This window comes from Phoca vitulina, unplaced genomic scaffold, assembly GCF_004348235.1.
Source record: "Phoca vitulina isolate PV1807 unplaced genomic scaffold, GSC_HSeal_1.0 scaffold92, whole genome shotgun sequence".
Taxonomy (NCBI): Eukaryota; Metazoa; Chordata; class Mammalia; order Carnivora; family Phocidae; genus Phoca; species Phoca vitulina.
Window position 1 is genome coordinate 963,114 of NW_022589795.1, and position 21,019 is coordinate 984,132.

The following is a 21,019-nucleotide window of genomic DNA, read 5'->3' on the forward strand; positions in this document are numbered from 1 at the left end:
TTGTTTTAGAAAAGCAGGTTTATTGGTCAGGCTGCTCACCAGGACACAGCAACATGACAGGCTCCCAGGAGCGCACAGGAAACTGTATCTGCCCACAACTCAGGCCCCTTCAGCCCATCAGCACCAAGGGACCTTGTCCCACAATCCCCATCCTCCCTCAGCTGAAGTGTCTCCAACCATTCAGAAGAGAGAAGGAACCAAGAAAAGGAGGGGGGAGAAGCAAAGCTTTGTATTATAAAAAAATGTTCGTGTCCCCAGGCTCCCTCCCTCCACCCCTTAAAACAATTAGCTGCAACTCTAAAAAGCAAAGCAGGGAAGAGATGGCAGAGGAGGTGGGGGAGGAGGAGGAGGCCTTCAGTCCTCCTCTTTGGGCTGTGCTTGAAGGGGAAGGGAGTTGTCTTTGCTTCTGACAAGCCGCCTTTACTGGAGAGGAACAGGGGAGACTGAAGTGTCCTGAGGAGAACCTGTCAGTGGACAGCAGGACTGGAAGTAGCATCCCCGTCATCCCCAACGATTCAGGAGAGGAACCCACAAGGGCAAGGAGGTCTCGGCAAGTTTTGCAGCTTTATGATACTAGCTCTAGGAAAGGATCTTGAGAAGAAACTACCAGGAGTGAGCCAAGGCCGGGTTGCTCCATATACTCTCGCCATCTCTCCTCCAGCACTCAGCATGGTGGCCTGGCCATTAGCACCTTGCTATCTTTCCAGTTGGCCTCCCTCCTACCTCCCAGCCCTCTGCAGTCTGGTGCTGCCCCCTTCTGGAACCCTCATTTTCTGGACTTAAGAAATGGGCTGCCACAAGGGGCACCATTCAGATCTCAGTTAAGGGGTAGGGCGAGGCTTACCTTTCTCTTCTCTTTGGATCATCGCTTTCTCACTGTCCTCCCTCCTTATTCTGAAAATTGTCCTGCTGTCCTCTGAGGACCCCACTAAGACGGGATTCTTGTCCTGTGTTTCTCATGCTGCTGAGAATTCTCCTCTTTTCACTCATTTCCACTTTCTACTACTTCCCATTCTCCTTCCCAAAGCCATAGCCATATGCTGCTGTTGCAGATGCATAAACATGTTAAGTGTTCCCTACACCACCTGCTCCTTCCCCAGGGCTCTGCTTGGCTACAGCCTTCCTTGTTGAGACCATTTACAGATACAACCCGTGCTAGACTCTCATTCCAGGGTCACGGATCACTCTGCCCTCTTCCCCCAACTGCCCCAGTTCTCCCAAAAGTTGCTTTCAAGTCCTTCCAGTATGGGGCCTCACGTGTGGGCAAGGGTCCCCTTCAGGATTCCCTCTTTCCTTTTATGGTAATTTTGGCTTTGAAGCCTCCAGGGATCAGGATGAGAAAGAAGAGCTCAGTGAACAGGAATGACAGCAGCTGGGTACAAGTGTGAGGTGGAGGTTGGGGGGAAGGCAGCCTACCCCAAAGTGGGGTGGGGCAACCATGTAAATGACAGCAATTTCCTTTAAGATCCCTGACTTGGACGACCAGGATACGGATCACTCCCCCTCTCCATTCCCACCCAGACTATGCCCAAATTGGGGCTATCCATGGTGGAGGCTGCCTCCCCCTCCCATTTTAACAGCTGTAAGACTTGGAGGGGTGCTCCTTGAGGGGCGGTGTTGTCAATTTAGAAACATCTCAGCCTGCGTGGGGCCGAGAGAGAATGCGAAAGAGAAAGTTCCAGAGGGAAGGGCATGGGGAGGGGGCAGGGAGAGGCGGGGCAGGGTGGCGCGGCCTCCCGGGCAGAGCCCCGCATCCGCTCAGTCGCTGTCGCTCTTGTCCACCAGCACGGCGTCCGACTCCTCAGTGATCTCCAGCAGCGTGTGCACGTCGGGGCTGCTCCCGCGCAGCAGGTCGGCCGCCTCGCCGCGCTCCGCGCCGCCCTCGTCGTCGTCGGCGCCCACCTCCACCATCTCGGTGGCCTTCAGCACCTCCACCTCGCCCTCGCGGATCTTCTTGACGTGGAAGGTGAAGGGCGGCACCTTGTAGACCGCCGTCTTGGAGCGCGCGTAGACCACGTGGTCGGGCGTGAAGGACTTGCGCAGCTTGTCTCGCGAGGTCTTGAGCTTCTCGCGCCGCTCGGCGGGGACGAGGCGCGTGCCCAGCTTGTTCATGCGCTTCTCGAGCGTGTGCCGCGTCTTCTCCAGGTTCTCTTTGGTCTTGAGGCGGGTCTTCTCCAGGTTTTCGCGGGTGCGCACCTTGGTCTTCTCCATCTTCTCCTTGGAGAAGGCCTTCTTGAAGTCGTCCACGCGCCGCAGGCCGCTGCGCTTGATGCGCTCGGCGCGCGACTCCTCGATGACCTCCTCCACCTCCACCGCCTCGTCGGACGACAGCTCGAGCGCGGCCGCGTCCTCCTCCGGCCGCTCGCCCTCGCCCAGCTCGTCGCCCTCCTTCTCGGGCAGCGCCTCCGCCTCTTTCAGCGACTTGCCGATGCTCACTTTGGCCGGCAGTTTCACTTCGTCCTAAAGGGAGAGCAGAGCGCAGAGGTGAGGGGCAGAGCGGAGGGCTGGGCGGGGACACTGGGCGAACCCGCGGCAGGATGGTGGTGATTCTGGGGAGTGCGTGGTAGCCGTGACATCCGCCCGACTCCTTCGTCGGTGTGTCCCCAGAGCCTTGGCACTGAGCTGGGCACCGCGTGGGAGCCCAATAAATACGTGTTGAATGAATGGTAACTATACAAACAGGGCGAGGAGGGAGCCGAGCTTCCGGTGGAAGACTGGCCTGTAGAGTCATTGCGCTTGGGCTAAATATCTCTGCAGACCCCAAACCTGTCATATATCTACATCCATATATCTTACATTAAACTACTCCTTACCCCTTGCGTCGCAGGGAACACAATTTAACTTTGGAAATGGGCAGAGCGCCCTCTGGTGCACTAAATCACACGCTGCTCTAGTCAGGCCAAAATGCAAAGGAGTTTGGGAAGCCATTGAAGGGTGGGGGTAGGGGAGTGAGCTCACAGCTAGTGTCAGGCGACCCCCAGGTAGGGTAGCTTGAAGGCAAGATAAAGGGAGTGCGTTTTCCAGACTTCTAATCATTTCAGAACCAGTTTTAGGGAAGGAGAGCTGTGCTGAGCCCATGCTCCCCACCCTTGACCTCCTCATACTGATTTGTTCCAGCAGTGGTCATTCCCCCCCACGTAGAAACTGAGAGAGGAAAGAGGAAGAAGCTGGCTGGCAGCCAAGAGTATGTTTTCTCCCCAACATGGACATTTATTCTGGGTCTGACTTCCCAGCCTTGGAATGGAAGGGAGGGATTACTTTTTCCATTGTTTTTTTTTTTTTTTTTTTTTTACCCAGACCGGAGCTTAAGGGGCCAGGAATCGGGTAGTGGTCCCAGATTCTCTGAGATCTGGAGCTCTGAGCCAGTTCTTCCCTCTTCCCCTGGGAGTACCTAGCACCAGCACTCTTTTCCATTCTGGGAAGATTTTCCAAGATCCTGACTCTGGGCCAACATTTCAGAATCTCAGGATCACCCCCCACAAGAAGGTAGGGGAGGCTGAGCACAGAAAGGGAAAGGGGGCACATCCAAGAACATAAACATAAACCCAGATCTCTGGTCCAGACTCTCTTTAGGGACTTCAGATGAAGGAATGAGCGATAGTAGTTTTTCAAAGGGTTTTCTGAAGATTGTTTCCCAGAATTGTAAAAAAAAAGTCCCATCTGAGAAAAATGAGGCAACATGAGTTGACCCCTCTCATAAACACACACACACACATTGTCCACTTGGTATCTCAGCACCACCTGCTACAGAAATTCCTCCCCCAGCCCCCAATCTCTTTCCTCTTCTCTCCCATCCACATCCCCCCAGAGTTTCCTGGTTTATACTGAAAACTAGGAACACCCCCTCCCAACTTCCTTCCCTCCCTGTCAATAGCATTAGCAAGGACAAAGACAGAATGCTGGCTCCACCTCTTCTCCCAAACTGGGCACCAGCACTGCTGGGCATCAAGCCACCTCAAGCTCTCATTATTCAACTACACCTCCCAGCAGGCAAGGTGATCTGGGCTCAGGGCATGCTGGGACTTGTAGTCTCCACCTGCCATAGCTGGCTTAGTACTGTCATTCTTTTTCTTTTTTTAAGATTTTATTTATTTTACAGAGAGAGACACAGCGAGAGAGGGAACACAAGCAGGGGGAGAGGGAGAGGCAGGCCTCCCGTGGAGCAGGGAGCCTGATGTGGGGCTCGATCCCAGGACCCTGGGACCATGACCTGAGCCGAAGGCAGACGCTTAACGACTGAGCCACCCAGGGGCCCCTAGTACTGTCATTCTGTCCATCCCTCTGCCTCTTATCACTCACAGAGGAGTTGAAGGGGTTGTTTTCTTTGTTCTGAGTGTAAGAGGGTCCCAACCTCTCTTAACATTCCTTCTTATTTTCAGTTGTACCCTTTGGGTTTCCTTTTTACAGTCACTTCTTTCTGCCTGCTACTCAAGTCCTCTCTTTTACACAGCATTTTAGGACTCTTCATGATTTAAACTCTTTGCTGCTTCTTCATCCCTCTCCGCCCAGAATTTACCTGCAGCCCCAGTATCAAAAAAATTTCAGCTCTGATCTCCTTCACAGCCTCTCTGACTATAACCCCACATGTGCTCCACCAAAGGGTAGTGGAGAACCCCTCCTTTCACTAAACTTAGACAATGTGGATGGGCTAGGGAAGGATTAGGGTGATGGGCGGGGAATAGTCAGGAAACAGTCCCAGCTGCTGGAAAACAAATCAACATTGTCTCCCTGCCCCACCCCCAGCAACCCTGATACCCCCCTTCCACCCCCAGCCCTGCCCCACCCCACCCCCTAAAGGCTGAGCTGACTCGTTTTCCTGGCCTCTGGCTTCCTAGATTAAAGGTGTTTGCCAGCTGAGCTTGGAAGTGAACAGGGCTAGGGACAGAGTTGCAGACCTCTTGTAGCCAATCCCATCTTCCTAATTCCTGATGAAAGTTCTCAAATACAACGTCAGGGAACAATCCCAGTGAAGGGAGGTTTATTCCTGGATTTGGAGGTGTCTCTCCCAGTCCAGAAAGGTATATGGAACTATATTAACCCCATTCATTGTAGGTTTCCGCCAGAGTGATGATGGCTTACACCAGAGGAGCTGCCTTGGTGGAAGGTCAGGGGATGGGGGAAGAAATAACTTCACCTAAGTCCCTGGACAATGTCCAGTAGACTGGCTCTGCAGAGGGTATACCACTATGATTTTAGCTTTTTTCCTCCATTAATGAATTTTCTCTTTTCTCCCCCTTTCCAAGCCAGGTTTCCCCCATGACTCATAGGCTTGGAGCGCTGTCTTGGGCCCACCCCATTCACCCTGTTGCTACAACAACCACCAACACAATTCCAAAGCACCTCCCCCCACCCTGGGCACAAAGGCCAAGCACCCTTGTCCCACCCCTACTGCCCTGGCAGAGCTCCTACACCAAAGGAGGGGCCTCAGGGGGTGGCAAGGAGGGAGGGCTCTGCTTGTTCTGTTTTCACGTTTTTATTAAACAAAACCACCACTCCCAACAGGCTTGGTTTCCAGAGTTACCTTTAATGACCAGGTCTGAGCAAAAGCATGCACAGCTTCCCCTGCCCCCCCACCAAGCACACACAGTTCTCCAACCCAGGAAGGCACCAGTCCAAGATGAGTTTCAGGAGCCCCAGGAAGGCTTCCCGCCCCTTCCACTCCACTGCCCAACCCTGCTGTATAAACTGAAGATCCTCTGGTCTAGGAAGAAGATTTTATTTTAATTTTTTTTTAAAGCTTTTATTTATTTATTTGACAGAGAGATTAGAGAGAGAGCACAGATAGGCAGAGTGGCAGGCAGAGGGAGAAGCTGGCTCTCCACTGAGCAGAGAGCCCGATGCGGGGCTTGATCCCAGGACCCTGGGATCATGACCTGAGTTGAAGGCAGACGCTTAACCGACTGAGCCACTCAAGTGCCCCTACGAAGAAGATTTTAATATGATTATAATTTAATCGAGCACCTACTATGTGCCTAGTCCTTGGCCAGGCACTTCACATTTGTCAGGGAGAAGGGAAAATGTCATATGACTCTAAGTAGGAGCCTTTCTTTCCTTTTTTTTTTTTAAAGTAAGTTCTTTAACCAAGGTGGGGCTCAAACTCATGACCCCGAGATCAGGAGTCACATTGTCTACCGACTGAGCCAGCCAGGCACCCCAGGAGCCTCTCTTGACTTAGAGCTCTGTCCCCAACTACTACCTGAGAATAGCCAGAGAAGACTTTGGAGAGGGCATTCAGAGACCCAGGATCTGCTCAGAGAATATGTTAGAAAAGGGTGCTTGGGGAGAGGAGAAAAGAGGGAAAGTCATAAAAACTCAGGATCATTACTTTAGATTGCCGAGACGGGTGAGAGACAACGAAGGCAGAGGGTCCTTTCTGCTAGCGTAGGATTCTCAACCGGGTTAATGTTGCTCCCAAGAGGGTGGAAATTCTTGAGAGGAGAGGTGATTTTAGATACTGCAATAGTTTGTAGTGCTCAAAGAGTCCCAGTACATACACAGATAGACATAGTATATCTGTAGTATCAAAATTTCATGGAGGAGGGGAAAGTTAGGGGGAAAAAACATCTAAAAGGACTCCTTAGGGGGATGATTATGGAAAAAAAAGAAAAAAGTTGAGGAAACCTTTTTGTGCTATAGGGAAGCCAGAGGATCCAAGCCAGAGCCAGCTAAAATGTCCCCCCTTCTGGCCTCTCTGAGTTGGCAGCTTTTGGGTGCCCCGCCCAAGGCAGGATCTGGCAAACATAAGGGATCCCTTTGCAAAACATTTTCTAAAAAAAAATGGAAAAAATAAGTGTAAATGTTTTCTTCAGCTACAGGGAAGGGGTGGACAGGGCACAGAACAGACCCCAGGCCTGGGCCTCATGAGGGCCCTCTCCAAAGAAGCTTTGAGCCAAACTGGCCTGTCCCTGAGGAGGAGTCAGAAGGGGAACGGGAAGGAGACTCAGATGCCATGGCACAGTTTCATGCAGTTTCATGCAGGGCAGCACGGGGTGCAGCTCCAGTATGGTGTTTGGAGCGTCTACTATTAAGACAGAAACCGAGAGGTAGGGGAGGGCCCCGTCCCTTCACCTCCCACTCCATTACACACATCACATTTGCCTGAACTCTGCATAATGCCAGAGTGTTTTCATAATACCCACCACCCACCCAGGACTTGGAAGAGGCCTGCCATCCCGACACTGACCACCACTAAGCAGTGATAGCCCATGCCCACAGCCCTGCATCACCCAGGAGACCCTAAGTGCCCCCACCGGCCGTCGGCTTCTCTGGGGTGGGCAGAGGCACAGGCTCTGGGTAATAGGGCAGTGTCCTAGGCGTCTGGTCAAAAGGTGGGAGCTCAGGCACTGTCTCAGGCTTCAGATCAAAGGGCTCAGTCTCAGGCAGAAGGTCAAAAGGCACGATCTTGGGTGTGGCCAGGTCAGAGGGTGCTTTCAGCTTCTTCTTGGGCTAAGATGAGGAAAAGGGGTTTAAATGGGGCTTGAGATAGGTGCAGATGGGGTTGAGAGAAAGAGGCCTTAGTGGGCATGCAGAATTGGAGTTGGTGAGTAGGGGGAAGGGAGTACGGTATGTATCAGGCTGGAAAGGAACCATATTTTATATGCTTCATCAAGAGGGCCCTGCTGTTGAAAGTGGGACAAACCCAGGTCCAGGCCCATGTTTAATAAACAATTTAAACAGAGCCCCTCTCTTCTTCCCTCTAGAATCTTCCCCACTCCCATCCTTAGCCTCCTGCCTTCTATCCCTACCCAGCCAGTCATGGGATGATACTATTGAGGGCTGGAGGGAATAAGAGGTTTTCAGGGATGGAGAAGGAGCTCTCTAAGAGGTCAGTTATTGACTCTAGCTGGGAAGGCTCTGATGAGTGAAAAAGAAGGCGAGTAGGCGAACAACTCCACTGTCTTCAGAGTCCTATGCGGCTGATCCCGTTTCTCATTATTTCCCCGGGGCAGGGTGGGCACTGGGTGCCGCCCCGGATAAGGAGAGGGAGAGGCATGGAAGAGGGACATCCTGGCTGTTTCCCTTTGGCCATGTCCCCACCTCTTGCCCCCCTTGCCACCCCTCCCCCTCCCCACGCCTGGGATATCAGATACCAAGATGCACAGAGAAATCAGGAACAAAAACCAAGCTCTTTTTATGACAGGTGGGCCTGCATCCTGGAAGACCTAGCAGCAGCTCCCATTCTCCCTCCTGAGGGGCTGAGTTGCCGCTCTTGCTTTGGACCATCATGAGAAGTCAGGGAGAGGGACAGTTAGGGGCACTACCAGACTCCAGTGACAGCAGTAGTGGGTAAAAGCCTGCAGCCACAAAAACACAAGTAACAGGTGCCAGTCTGCCCTGTGGAGTACAAGGAGAAGGGGGGAGTGGCAGGGAGGCCGAGGAGAAAGCCACATGGTCCTCTCATAGCCAGATGCAGAGTCCATGCTAGGGGATACCCATACTGACCAGGGAGCTCTATGCCTTACCTTCTGTACCCCTCCTCTCCCACTGTCACTGGTCCACTGTCATTGGTCATTGCCTCTGCTTCAGTACTAGGAGGCTGAGCAGCTAATGGCCACCAACCTTAGCCACTCTTAGGAATGTTGATTATTACACCCGCATATGTACACACACACACACACACACAGCGGCCCGGGTGCCAGGACCGTGCAGCTATCACCCTGAGAGAATGAAGGAGCCAGAACTAACCCTCTGTTGGAATAACCTCCACACTGACTTCTGCTGCAGAGCCTGGGAATGGAAGGAGGAAGTGGGGAGCAGAGAATGTAGCAGAAGAAGGGGTGCACCTGGGTTCTGGCCCCAGCTTTGACCCCCCCCACTGACTTGAGTGACAGCAGGCAAGTAACTTCCTCTCTCTGGGCCTCCACTTCCCCAGCTATAGAGTGAAGGAGCTGAAGTTGATTATCTCTGAAGCATCTTCCAGCTCAAAAAATCTGTAATGGCAGAATAATGAAATATTCACAATGGTATGCTTCAATGAAATGGAATAAACCACTACTCATCTCTGAGGTTGGTTGCCTAGCAACAATATCCTCTCACTTCTCTCTATCAGTTGCTTACTCTGTGCCATTGCATCCCTTTTTGATTTTGACCTTTACAATAGTCAGACTTTATTAAAAAAAAAAAAAAAATCAGAGGGAGGACTATTATTTCCTTTGGTCTTAGGATTACCCCTAAAAATATCCTCCCTGCTTTGGATCCAGTGACCAGGAAAAACTTAGCTTTTTGGAGGAAGGATGTGGTAAGCACTCTTTCCATGGCCACTAGGCTTAGGGGATGAGAAGGACAAGAGCCCCACATTGGAATATTTTGGGGACAAAAGTTTGGAGCTCTGGAACAAGAGAGCCCTGATTTGCCTTGAGTCCAGGAAAGAGCTATATGGGTTAGGTTAGGATTTGGGGAGGAAAAGCCAGCAAGCCCTCATTCCAGCCTTGGTGCCCTCATTTTTATTTTTTTTTTATTTTTATTTTTTATATGAAACAAATTTATTTATTTATTTTACTTTTTATTGTTATGTTAATCACCATACATTACATCATTAGTTTTTGATGTAGTGTTCCATGATTCATTGTGCATAACACCCAGTGCTCCATGCAGAACGTGCCCTCTTTAATACCCAACATCAGGCTAATCCATCGTCCCACCCCCCTCCCCTCTAGAACCCTCAGTTTGTTTTTCAGAGTCCATTGTCTCTCATGGTTCATCTCCCCCTCCGATTTCCCCCCCTTCATTCTTCCCCTCCTACTATCATCTTCTTTTTTTTTTTTCTTAACATATATTGCATTATTTGTTTCAGAGGTACAGATCTGTGATTCAACAGTCTTGCACAATTCACAGCTCTCACCATAGCACATACCCTCCCCAATGTCTATCACCCAGCCACCCCATCCCTCCCACCCCACCGCCCACTCCAGCAACCCTCAGTTTGTTTCCTGAGATGAAGAATTCCTCATATCATTTTTTTTTATTTTTTTTTAAAGATTTTATTTATTTATTTAAGACAGAGAGAATGAGAGAGAGAGAGAGAGAGAGAGCACATGAGAGGGGGGAGGGTCAGAGGGTGAAGCAGGCTCCCTGCCGAGCAGGGAGCCCGATGTGGGACTCGATCCAGGGACTCCAGGATCATGACCTGAGCCGAAGGCAGTCGCTTAACCAACTGAGCCACCCAGGCGCCCTCCTCATATCATTTTTAAAGCCTATGAGCCCTTAATCCCTTAAATGCTTCCTGGTCCTATCCTCAAGCACTTGGAGCAGGTCTGATGGGTCCTTGTGTAGATCACTGTCTCATCAAAACTGCTCCAGAAAATGTTTATTTCCATTTTAGCCCCTTTTCTGCATTCTAAAAGAACACTAATAATACCCAAATCGCTATCCGGGAGAATTGGTTTTTTTTTTTTTTTTTTAAGATTTTATTTATTGATTCAGAGAGCGAGCACAAGTAGGGAGAGAGGCAGGCAGAGGGAGAGGGAGAAGCAGGCTCTCCACTGAGCAGGGAGCCCGATGAAGGGCTTGATCCCAGCACCCTGGGATCACAATCCGAGCTGAAGGCAGCCGCTTAACCGACTGAGCCACCCAGGTGCCCCTGGAAGATTTGGATCTTTAATGATCACTGCTCCTCCTGTTTGTACAGTGCCCATGATCTGCCTGATCTTCCCAGCAGTTCTCAGTCCACTGACCTTTCGCTACTAGTAGATTTCGTTCTTCTCCTTCACTAGCTGTTGCCTAGTTAGGTGTCACCTAATAGCATGGGTTGCCAAACTGCTAATTTTTGTTAGGGAGCTAGGGAAATGCCAGAGGACAATAATGACTCAGAAGTGGGTTAAAGGTGAGAGCTCTGATATCTTGGGGTGGGAGGTGCTGAATTTCATGGGGGCGGGGGGGATCAAATGCAAACTTAACCTATGAAATTATTATGTCTAGCAGTTCCTTGAATATGGGGTGAGGCCACACAAAGATTCCCTCCTTTATCTCCCCAGAAAAAAGGTATGGGGGGCCAGATGACCTGATCCCACAGCTGGGGCCTTCCACGCCTTTCATTCTCCCTTCCACCCTGCCCCCATTGCCACATCATCACCTCCCACATCTGTAGTGGGGAATATAACATCCTCTCCCCTGTTCCCACTCTGGAGAACTCACACTCTCCCAGGAGGCCTTTCTCCAGATCTCTCTCTCTCTGCCTGGCTACCCAAGCATCCTACCCCTCAGCCTGACTACCATAAATGCTGCCGCCCCCAAGCTTCCCTATTAGGCCTGCCCAGGCGCAGAGCTATTTTTACCTCATTCTCTTCCCAGGCCTGCAGACCTCAGAGGAGCAGCCTCTGCTTTTCCTTTAGCAGCTGAGTACCCCACGCCCTCGCCCTTGCCTCCTACCTGGACATCTGCTCTGCAGCTCAGGGAAGTGCTGCTTCCCTGAGCCCCACCCCTGCCGCTGGGATCTTTTCCTTGCTGATCTCCTCTCCAGGTTGGAACCGTGTTACTTGTAGTTATTTGCCCTGTGGTTTAGCGGCTCAGGGTCCCCAGCTTGAGCCATTCTTTCCACTGCCACTTTCTGCCTCCCACTGGCCCTGGTTTAGTACAGATGCAGTCAAAGCCACCCTGTTAGTAGAGGCCCTCCTCCCCCCCCCCCCCCAAACACACGGATGTAGAGGTGTGTGCCAGCTGCCGAGAGGCAGTAACAGAGCTCTCATTGGCCTCTGCATCGGAGTCTTTCTCCCTCAGTACTCGTCCTCCTCTCAGCATCTCCACCCTTGACATAGGTTTACCTTGAGGCTGAGAACCTTCCCACACTCTGCAGTCTGGGATATTCAGAGTGAGGAGGGCAGCATATTGAAGCTGTTCGTGGCAACCCTCTCATACACCAGGCTGTGGAGACCCTTGCGTGTTGTTCTTCCCCCAGTGATGCCCCCCCCCCCGTGCTAATCAGATTTCCCTAAAATCTCTCTCACACACACTCCTCCAAGGAGTTAGATTAAGTAGATTAAGTAGAAAATCTACCAGATTGTGCTCTATGGGCTGGTGGGGGAGCTTCTAGCGCTATGTGGGAGGAGTCCCTGGGCATTGGAGGGAGGGGGAGAGCACCGCTTCTGTCTCTGTCCCACCACCATCTCCTCAGATGGGTATGAGCTCACCCATCTCCCTGTGTCTGTTCCCAAACCCTTGTCCTAATCTGCATCTCTCTTAGCTCCTCCTAGAGAGACCCAGCCAAAGACCTCACTGAATCCCAGATGGTCACTCAGAACCCAGCTTGACCAGGGCCTGGTGCAGTCAGGGAAACCACAGCTCCCTGACAGGTTCTCTCACCTAGAGGGTGTGGGAAATATAGCCTTCCTTTTCTTTCCATTCCCTTCTGAGGGAGAGGAAGGGGCAAAGGGAGCATACACTAACCCCTTCGCCCCCATGACCTCACCTCCTTGGGGTGGGAACCTCAACCTCTGCAGGAAGCAGAGAGGAGAGGCTGGGCAGATTCCCACCCGATCAAAGATCACCAAGCCCTCAGCCCAGAGCCACTTCTAATGGGATTGGGGAGCGGGGAGCGAAGAGGACCAGCAGCACTGAGATTTCCAGGTTTATTTGCGGCTATGATACAAAAATGGCATTTTTATCCGGGTGGGCAAAACGGGGAGAGGTGCAAAGGAAGCCACAAGCGGCCTGGGCGGAGCCTGGCGCGCGCCAGCCTCCTCCCGCCTGTCCACCGGCTGCTCCGCGGTCCCGCGGGCCGGGAGGGTGATTCTCCGCGCCTAGATCGCCGGACCGGCAGGGGCTGTCCATTCTGCCCCACCAACCCCTCTTGCACTCCTCACGTCGCGCCCCGCCCCCCATAACCCCGCCCCCGTGCCTACTTCCATCTGGCAGAGAGGGTTCGGGAGCGCTGCCTGCGTCCCCAAGGGCCTGAAAGTGCCCAGAGGCTCGGGGCAGATCGCAGCGCGGGGACGCGGGGGCAGCCGAGGCCCATGCGGGTCCGGGGGCGTGTGCTGGCGGTCGCGTCCCTCGCCTGGCGCAGCCCCCGCCGGTGCGTGCCTGAGCCCTGAATCACCCGCTATATCGGGCGGGCAGCGCCGGAGGCCCCAAACCCGGGCCGCGCCGCCAGTGTCCGCTTACAGCGGGCCCACCGGCCGCCAGGGACCCCTGGCTTTCCCCAAAACCTCCGCCAAGTAGGGAGACTTCACAGAGCCAAGTTGGGAACGGTCTGCCTGGGGGGGAGCGTCCTCGAGTCCTGCCCCCTAACTTTTTTGCGAGTTTGTCACCAGAGGGAGGGGGCTCGGTGAGAAGGCGTGGGGTGCAGAGTGCGCCCCTCCGCGCGCTCCAGGAATCCGCCGCCCACCCCACCCCGCCCCACTCCAGCGGCGCTCGCCGGAAGGAGGGTGGGTCCCCCGAGCCACGCCAGGCTGGCGGGAGCGCCGCACCGCGGGCAGGTCCCCCCTACCCCAAGCCCCGGAGACAGCGGGCCGGGCGCGGTCCACCCCGCCAGCTCACCTGGTAGATCATGACTTTAAAGTTGCGGCGCCTCAGCAGCTCGGCCTCGTTGACCTCCAGCTTCTTGATCTGGCCGGCCTGGCGCTCCAGGCTGCCGCGCACGGTCTTCACGTTGACGCTGACCTTGCGCACCTTCTCCAGCAACTTGCTCACGGTGTTGCTGGTGGTGGCGTGTGCCTTGCCCAGCTTGCTCAGCTCGCCCTGGATGCTCTGCACGGCACCCTCCATCTCCGCCTGCCGTTCCTCCAGCTGGGCTTGGGTCAGCTGGATCTGGTCGACGGCGCCGATGATTTTGTCCAGAAGGCTCAGCACCAGCACGCCGTTTACCTGGTCCGACTTGATCAGCTCCTCAGAGCCGGCCCCTGACGGCTCCTCCGCCGCTGGCGCCCCCATGGGGGAGGACCCCGAGTCCCCAACATCGGGGTACTCGGGAAGCGGCTGCTCGATGATATGGAGCTGGGTGTCCTCCATGGCTAGCCGGAGCCGTGCGGGGCCGGCCGGGTGGAGCTGGAGCTGAAGCCCAGGAGAGGAGGAAAAGCGGGAGGGGTGGGGGGGGAAGCGAGAAAGAGCAGAGAGCCGAGGAAACTCGAGCCACGTCCGTGCGCACCGGGACGGTGGCCAGAACTGTGGGGCGGGGAATCGGTGAGCTCCACGGCTCCCGGGCCAAACCCCGGAGTCTCATCGCCCATTGGCTGGCCCCACCCCAGAAAGGGAGGGACCGGGGCAGAAGGGGAGACCGATGGTGGGGAAGGGGGGCAACCGAGGGGGACCCAAGAGCCGAGCGCCCCACCCTTCCCAGGATAGTTGGAATAGTTGGAGCGGGAGACTAGGGCCTCGGCTGCCAGCGGAGGCCGCGCAATGGGACTGGGGCGGAGGAATGTGAGCCGTGAGTCGGGGAAGGGAAACAGGTCCTAGAGTGGGGCTCTCCTTTTCCCTCCCGCTTTTTTTGCTCACCCACAAACGTACCTAAGCATTTGAAATTTTATTTTATTTTATTTTATTTTTTTTAAAGATTTTATTTATTTATTTGAGAGAGAGAGAATGAGAGACAGAGAGCATGAGAGGGAGGAGGGTCAGAGGGAGAAGCAGACTCCCTGACGAGCAGGGAGCCCGATGTGGGACTCGATCCCGGGACTCCAGGATCATGACCTGAGCCGAAGGCAGTCGCTTAACCAACTGAGCCACCCAGGCGCCCCTAAGCATTTGAAATTTTAGAGCGGGGAGTCAAGTAGAACATGAGACCCTAAAATCGTATGCAAAATACTGTATTTGCCTGTGCCCAGTTTTTGAGAGGGAAAAAAAAATCCATGGCTTCCACAGTCTTTTTAAAGGGGCCTCTACCTCCCCCAAAGCCAAGTTACTAACCACTGTTCTAAAAAGCTTGAAGAGTTCTGAGGTGCTGGGCTGGCTGAGTCAGTAGAGCATGTGACTCTTGATCTTGGGGTTGAGTTCAAGACCCACCTTGGATGTAGAAATGACTTAAAAATAAACTTTTTTTATTTTTATTTTTATTTTTAAAGATTTATGTATTTATTTGAGAGAGCGAGAATGAGAGAGAGTACATGAGAGGGGGGAGGGTCAGAGGGAGAAGCAGGCTCCTCGCTGAGCAGGGAGCCCGATGCGGGACTCCATCCCGGGACTCCAGGATCATGACCTGAGCCGAAGGCAGTCGCTTAACCAACTGAGCCACCCAGGCGCCCTAAAAATAAACTTTTTAAAAATATATTTTATTTATTTATTTGACAGAGAGAGAGAGAGCGCACAAGCAGGCTCCCTGCTGAGCAGAGAGCCCGATGTGGGGCTCAATCCCAGGACCCTGTGATCATGACCTGAGCTGAAGGCAGACGTTTAACCCACTGAGCCACCCAGGTGCCCCTAAAAATAAAATCTTTAAAACAAATGTTTGAGGGGTTGTTGGGGGGAAGGGAGAACTTAGATTAAGATCACAGTGGTGGTGAGGAGCTGCAAAGCTCCTCTAGGTTCCTCCTAGATTTATACTAACAGAGTAGGACTAAGATGGACAATAAAATAGGAAGTAAAGCCTTTTGCCCATCTCTCACCGCTCTTTAAAAATTACCTTTCCTGTGTTTCCCCCTGCCAGAGGCCTAGCTCACAGTGACTTCCCAGAGCAGGACCTAGGAGTGCATCTACTTCTCTGATCCCAGAGACTGGCCCTTGGCAATGAGAGAGATCATCAAATCCGACCTCCTCACTTGACACACAGTAACAGGAGGGCCTAGAGAGGGCAAGTGACTTGCCAGGTTAGCCTTGGCTTGGTGCTCAAATCAGGTCCCTATACTGCTCTCTGGCTCTTTCTACCTTAGCACTCTACCTTTCATTGGGACAGGGATAGGCAGACATGGCCACCCATGCATGCTGGTTTCGAATATGCGGGCCTGATGATTAACTACAGACATATTTTCAACTGTGATGGGTATCAAGGACCAGAACCAAGGAGGACCCTTGACTCAGAAGTCTAGAGAAAAAGAGGCTGCTCATGCTCCCCTATTTTGCTATCTAGCACAGCACTGGACTTAAGAGTTCCCTGGGGTGGCACCAGCCCTCTTTCCCCCAGAAAAGCTGCAAACCTTTTCCCTGGTTAGGAAACCAAGCTTGGGTTTCCCCAGCTGGACAGATGATGGTCTTGGCAAAAGGTCACTTCTAGTCTGGCATGCATTATCATTAGGAAGAGTGAAAAACTGCTCAGTGGGGCTCCAGGCCCCAACAATCCATTCAGAGAACCAAGCCAGAAAGATGCTGAAGAGCTCAGTATCTAGGACAGTCTGGGATAGCCCCAATGACTAGCAGATATATATCTGTTAGAACTGACAGATTACCAATTTATTTTAGAATTTAAGAGAAAATGTACTGGGTTGCCTGAATGGCTTAGTCAGTTAAGCGTCTGCCTTCAGCTCAGGTCATGATCCTGGGGTCCTGGAATCGAGTTCTGCATAGGGCTCCCTGCTCAGAGGGGAGCCTGCTTCTCCCTCTCCCTCTGCTGCTCCCCCTGCTTGTGTGCTCTCTCTTAAGTAAAATAAATAAAATATTTTAATAAAAATTAGAGAAAATGTACTATAGCAGTTTAAGTTGCTTCCATTGAGGATTGATAAGACTTCTAGAAAAAAAGAAGAGTGCCAGTAGAGAACCTTACTAACCCTTTATAAGGTTCTTCTTTATTTAAGTAATCTCCACACCCCATGTGGAACTCAAATCATGACCCCGAGATCAAGAGTCACGTGCTCTTTGGACTGAGTCAGCCCAGGGCCCCAGGTTCTTACTTTTTTAAATTGGTTAGATTGTTTTCACAGGTGACACACAGGATACAGATTGTGAACAGGACACAGAGAAGTAGAGTGAAAAGAACTTTTCCTTCTACACTTGTCTGCACAACTACTTTCTCCCCCAAGAGACAATTTGTTACTGTTTTCAAAAAAAAAAATGTTATTGGGCGCCTGGGTGGCTCAGTTGGTTAGGCGACTGCCTTTGGCTCAGGTCATGATCCTGGAGTCCCAGGATCGAGTCCCACATCGGGCTCCCTGCTCAGCAGGGAGTCTGCTTCTCCCTCTGACCCTCCCCCCTCTCATGTGCTCTCTCTCATTCTCTCTCAAATAAATAAATAAAATCTTTAAAAAAAATAAAAAATAAAAAATAAAAAAATAAAAATAAAAAATGTTATTGTTTTCTTGTGGAAGATATATATATATATATATATATATATGGTCAGCACTTTGCTTTTTTTCAGTTAATAATATACCATGAAGATTGTTCCATATCACTGCATATAGAGCTGACTTGTTTTCCAATGTATGGATATACTAAGGTAGCCAGTTCTCTATCAATGGAGATTCAGAAATTACGATTTAAACCTCATTGGGGGTGGGGGAGATGCTGAAGAGGAGTTTTAGTGGTTGATTTGTTTTTTGTGGTTGCATGCTTGCTAAAAGGAATTAAGTCCATGCCATTTTGGCTTTCACATTAGGAAAATATTTCTGTTCTTCAAAAAGGAATGTCAGTATTTGTGGATGAGTCAAATTATAACCAAGGGATAGTCCAGTGAATACATCTCTGACTCATTTGATGCCTCTTAACAGAGAATTTTGCAGAAAGGGTCCTACCCCTGCATACCTACGTCTAAGAAATTGCATCGAGTTTCTCTCGTTCTTCTTCTTACTAAATGCCAGTTAAATCCAACAGGGGGCGTGCTGAGCCTTGTTGCATTAGCTTTATCAATCCTGATAACCAGAAATGGAGCCCAATAAGAGCCTTACCAGAAGGCTTCATTCCATTTCAATGAAAATAGTCAGTTGGTCTCTATTTGGAATTACATTCAGCATGCCATTGCTTGCATGCAGGGTTGATGCTTGGCATTTTCCATTGCTCACTCTATTTGCTGAAAGGCACACTGTTCCATTGTGTACTTTGAGCTGCTGAGGCAGTCTGTAAAAGGAATGGAGAGGTGGAAACAAACAACCCTTTGGCCCAGAAAAAGAACACCGGGATACAACCTCGTCAGCAGCTGGAACCTCACAGAGCTCTGTCATATTCCTGTATCCATTCATTTGCTCAAGAAGTGTGACTACTTAACATGAGCCAGCTACTGGACTGGGGCCTTCAAGGAGAATTAATAAAGACCAGTCCCTGCTGTTGAGAAGCTCATAGTGCAGCAAGGGAGACAGATGCACAAATAGTTTCTGGTACAAAGTGGAAGGTACTCCAGCAGCTCAGGGAGTACTGCCACTACTTCCTGGGGGAGGGGGAAAGGTTCACAGGGGGAGAGTCTCTAGGCATAAAGGAGGAGAAAGGGCATACCCTTCCCCCCTCTCCCTGCAGCAACAACATGAGATGAGAAAGTGCAGGGCTGGGGAGGGAGATAACCAGGTATTGTTCATCTCCTATGGTGGTTCTGCCATAGGTCCTATGAGTATATAATTAGGGAGATCCAGCAAGGTGTGAGGGGCACAGCATGCAATATGTTCTATCCAGTTTTGGATCCATCCTGGGAGAGATCATAGGGAGATAGTATGTTTTGTTAATAATAAACACTTGGGATGAATGATGTGTCTTCACATCAGAGAAACCATCCCACATGGAAAACCAGTTCTCAGGAGCTGGCTTTCAGCTGCTACAGACGGCAATGGTGTTTTTCTCCCTGGATTTATAGGCACTATTCTTGTCCCTCTGACATATACCAAAAAAAAAATGCCTACTATATTTTACATTTCTCTCCCTCAAAAATTCCTTCTTTTTCTCTCCCTCAAACATTAATATATAGGGTAGCTTTCCTGAGCCAGAAAACAGTTGAAATTATTTATTAAGAGCTATTTTATGCATAGCTTAGTGCTAGAAACCATTCAAAGCCCTGGCAAATTTGCTGTGGGGGGAGAGTTTTTAGTCTCAGGGAAGCAGTGATGCAGACTAACAAATAAAACATCAAGAAAATAAATTAATGGAAATGCCCTAAAACCTCTCCTCCTTCTCTGCCTTCAACATGCACTGGTCTCTTATCCTAGAAATAAAAAAACAAAGCATACAAATAAAAACTGCACTCTTAATTGGTTTTACCTTCCTGTCTCCTCAAGGTTAGGTCTGTCCAATCTCTAGTGTTCAAATTTCATTGTTTTCTAGAACTGCTGCTATAGATCCCTAACACCAAATTCAGTTCTTAAACTTCTGCTCTCTGTCCAAAAAGACGGCTTCCTCTCTACTAATCGAGCACTTAAAAGTCACTAATTGGGCGCCTGGGTGGCTCAGACCGTTAAGTGTCTGCCTTCAGCTCAGGTCATGATCCTGGCATCCTGGGATCGAGTCCCACATCGGGCTCCCTACTCCGCGGGGAGCCTATTTCTCCCTCTCCCACTCCCCCTGCTTGTGCTCTCTCTCTCTGTCAAATAAAAAAAAAAATCTTTAAAAAAAGTCACTAATAAACTCCATATTCTACCAATTATCTCTCCTTTTCTAATTTTATTTGAACCCTACAGCATTTGGCACTGCTGACCAATTTGTCCTTGAGACGCTCCCTCTTGGTCCTTGTGAGGTTGTATTAATTTATTTCCTGTCCTATTTGCTAACTTATTTTTTCTCCCTTTCATTTTCTTTTTTAAAAACCCACCTTTTTGAACCGCGCAAAAAAAGTAAAGACAACAAAAAACCCAGCTTTATTGAGATATAATTCACATCACATACAATTCACCTATTTAAAGTGTACAATTCGGGGGGCGCCTGGGTGGCTCAGTCGGTTAAGCATCTGCCTTCAGCTCAGGTTTTGATCTCAGGGTCCTGGGATCAAGCCTCACATCGGGCTCCCTGCAGAGCAGGGAGCCTGCTTCTCCCTCTCCCTCTACTGCTCCCCCTGCTTGTGCTCTCTCCCTTTTTCTTCCTCTCTCTGTCAAATAAATAAATCTTAAAAATAAATAAATAAAATTAAAAAAAATAAAGTGTACAATTCAGCGTGCCTGAGTAGCTTAATCAGTTAAGTGTCCAACTCTTCATTTCCGGTCAGGTCATGATCTCAGGATCCCTGAGTTGGGCTCCAAGCTCAGCGCAGAGTTTGCTTGAGATTCTCTCTCTCCCTCTGCCCCTTACCCCACTTGCATGCTAAATAAATAAATAAATAAATAAATAAATAAAATCTTACAAAAATAAAGTGTACAATTTAATGTTTTTTAGTACATTCACATAGTTAGCAACTACAGTTAGTTTTAGAACATTTTTATCATTCCCCCCCCAAAATGAACACCTATTAAATAAGGTGTTGTATAAGATGTTTAGAGGCAAAGAGGTCAAAGTGAGGTTGGGCAGGAAAAAGTTTCCCAATCACAGAGCATCCTGGAAGTCATGGTAATAGGTCTGGCCTTTATCCTAAAGGTTAAAGGCACTGTTTAAGGATTTTAACCAAAAGAGCAAGAGGAGGAGGGAAGAAACAAAAGAGGGAGAGGAGCTGATTTTCATCTTATTTTTTTAAGATTTTATTTATTTGAGAGAGAGAGTATGAGGGGGGAGGCAGAGGAAGAGGCAGGAGCAGACTCCCAGCTGAGCAGCAGCCCAATGCGGGGATTGATCCCAGGACCCTGGGATCATGACATAAGCCGAAGGCAGATGCTTAACCGACTGAGCCACCGGGTGTCCCTGATTTTCATTTTAGAAAGAAAACTGAGGGGTACCTGGCTGGTTCAGTCAGTAGAGCATGCAGCTCTTGGTCTCAGGGTCTTGAGTTTGAGCCCTACATTGGGTGTGGAGATTACTTTAAAACATTAAAAAGAAATTCAAAAAATTGATTTAAGGAAGTGTAAATGATAGTTTGGAAATGGCTGAGACCAGAAGTAGGGATAATATCAGGAGGCTACTACAATATTGCAGTAGTCCCAGCAAGAGAAGATGACTATCTGAACCAAAGAGTACAGTGTACACAGAGGGAAGAGATCTGATGGTAGTTCTATAGGAGAGAAGATCAGTAGGGCTTAGTGATTGATTACATGTAGAGAAAAAGGGACAAGGAGGAGTCTAAGGAGTCTTAGTAGCACAGATGTAGAAACTATAGAAGATTAGTTTA

General features: G+C 50.4%; 1 protein-coding gene across 1 annotated transcript; it reads right to left on the reverse strand.

Annotated features, from left to right (window-relative positions):
* Positions 1-14,107, reverse strand: CAVIN1 (caveolae associated protein 1). The gene is made up of 2 exons (XM_032396621.1): positions 13,471-14,107; positions 1-2,460 (listed from the first exon to the last, which is right to left on the reverse strand). The coding sequence occupies exons 1-2, from the start codon at positions 13,939-13,941 to the stop codon at positions 1,759-1,761; spliced, it is 1,173 nt and encodes a 390-aa protein (XP_032252512.1). The 5' UTR covers positions 13,942-14,107; the 3' UTR covers positions 1-1,758.
* Positions 14,108-21,019: the final 6,912 nt, after the last annotated feature.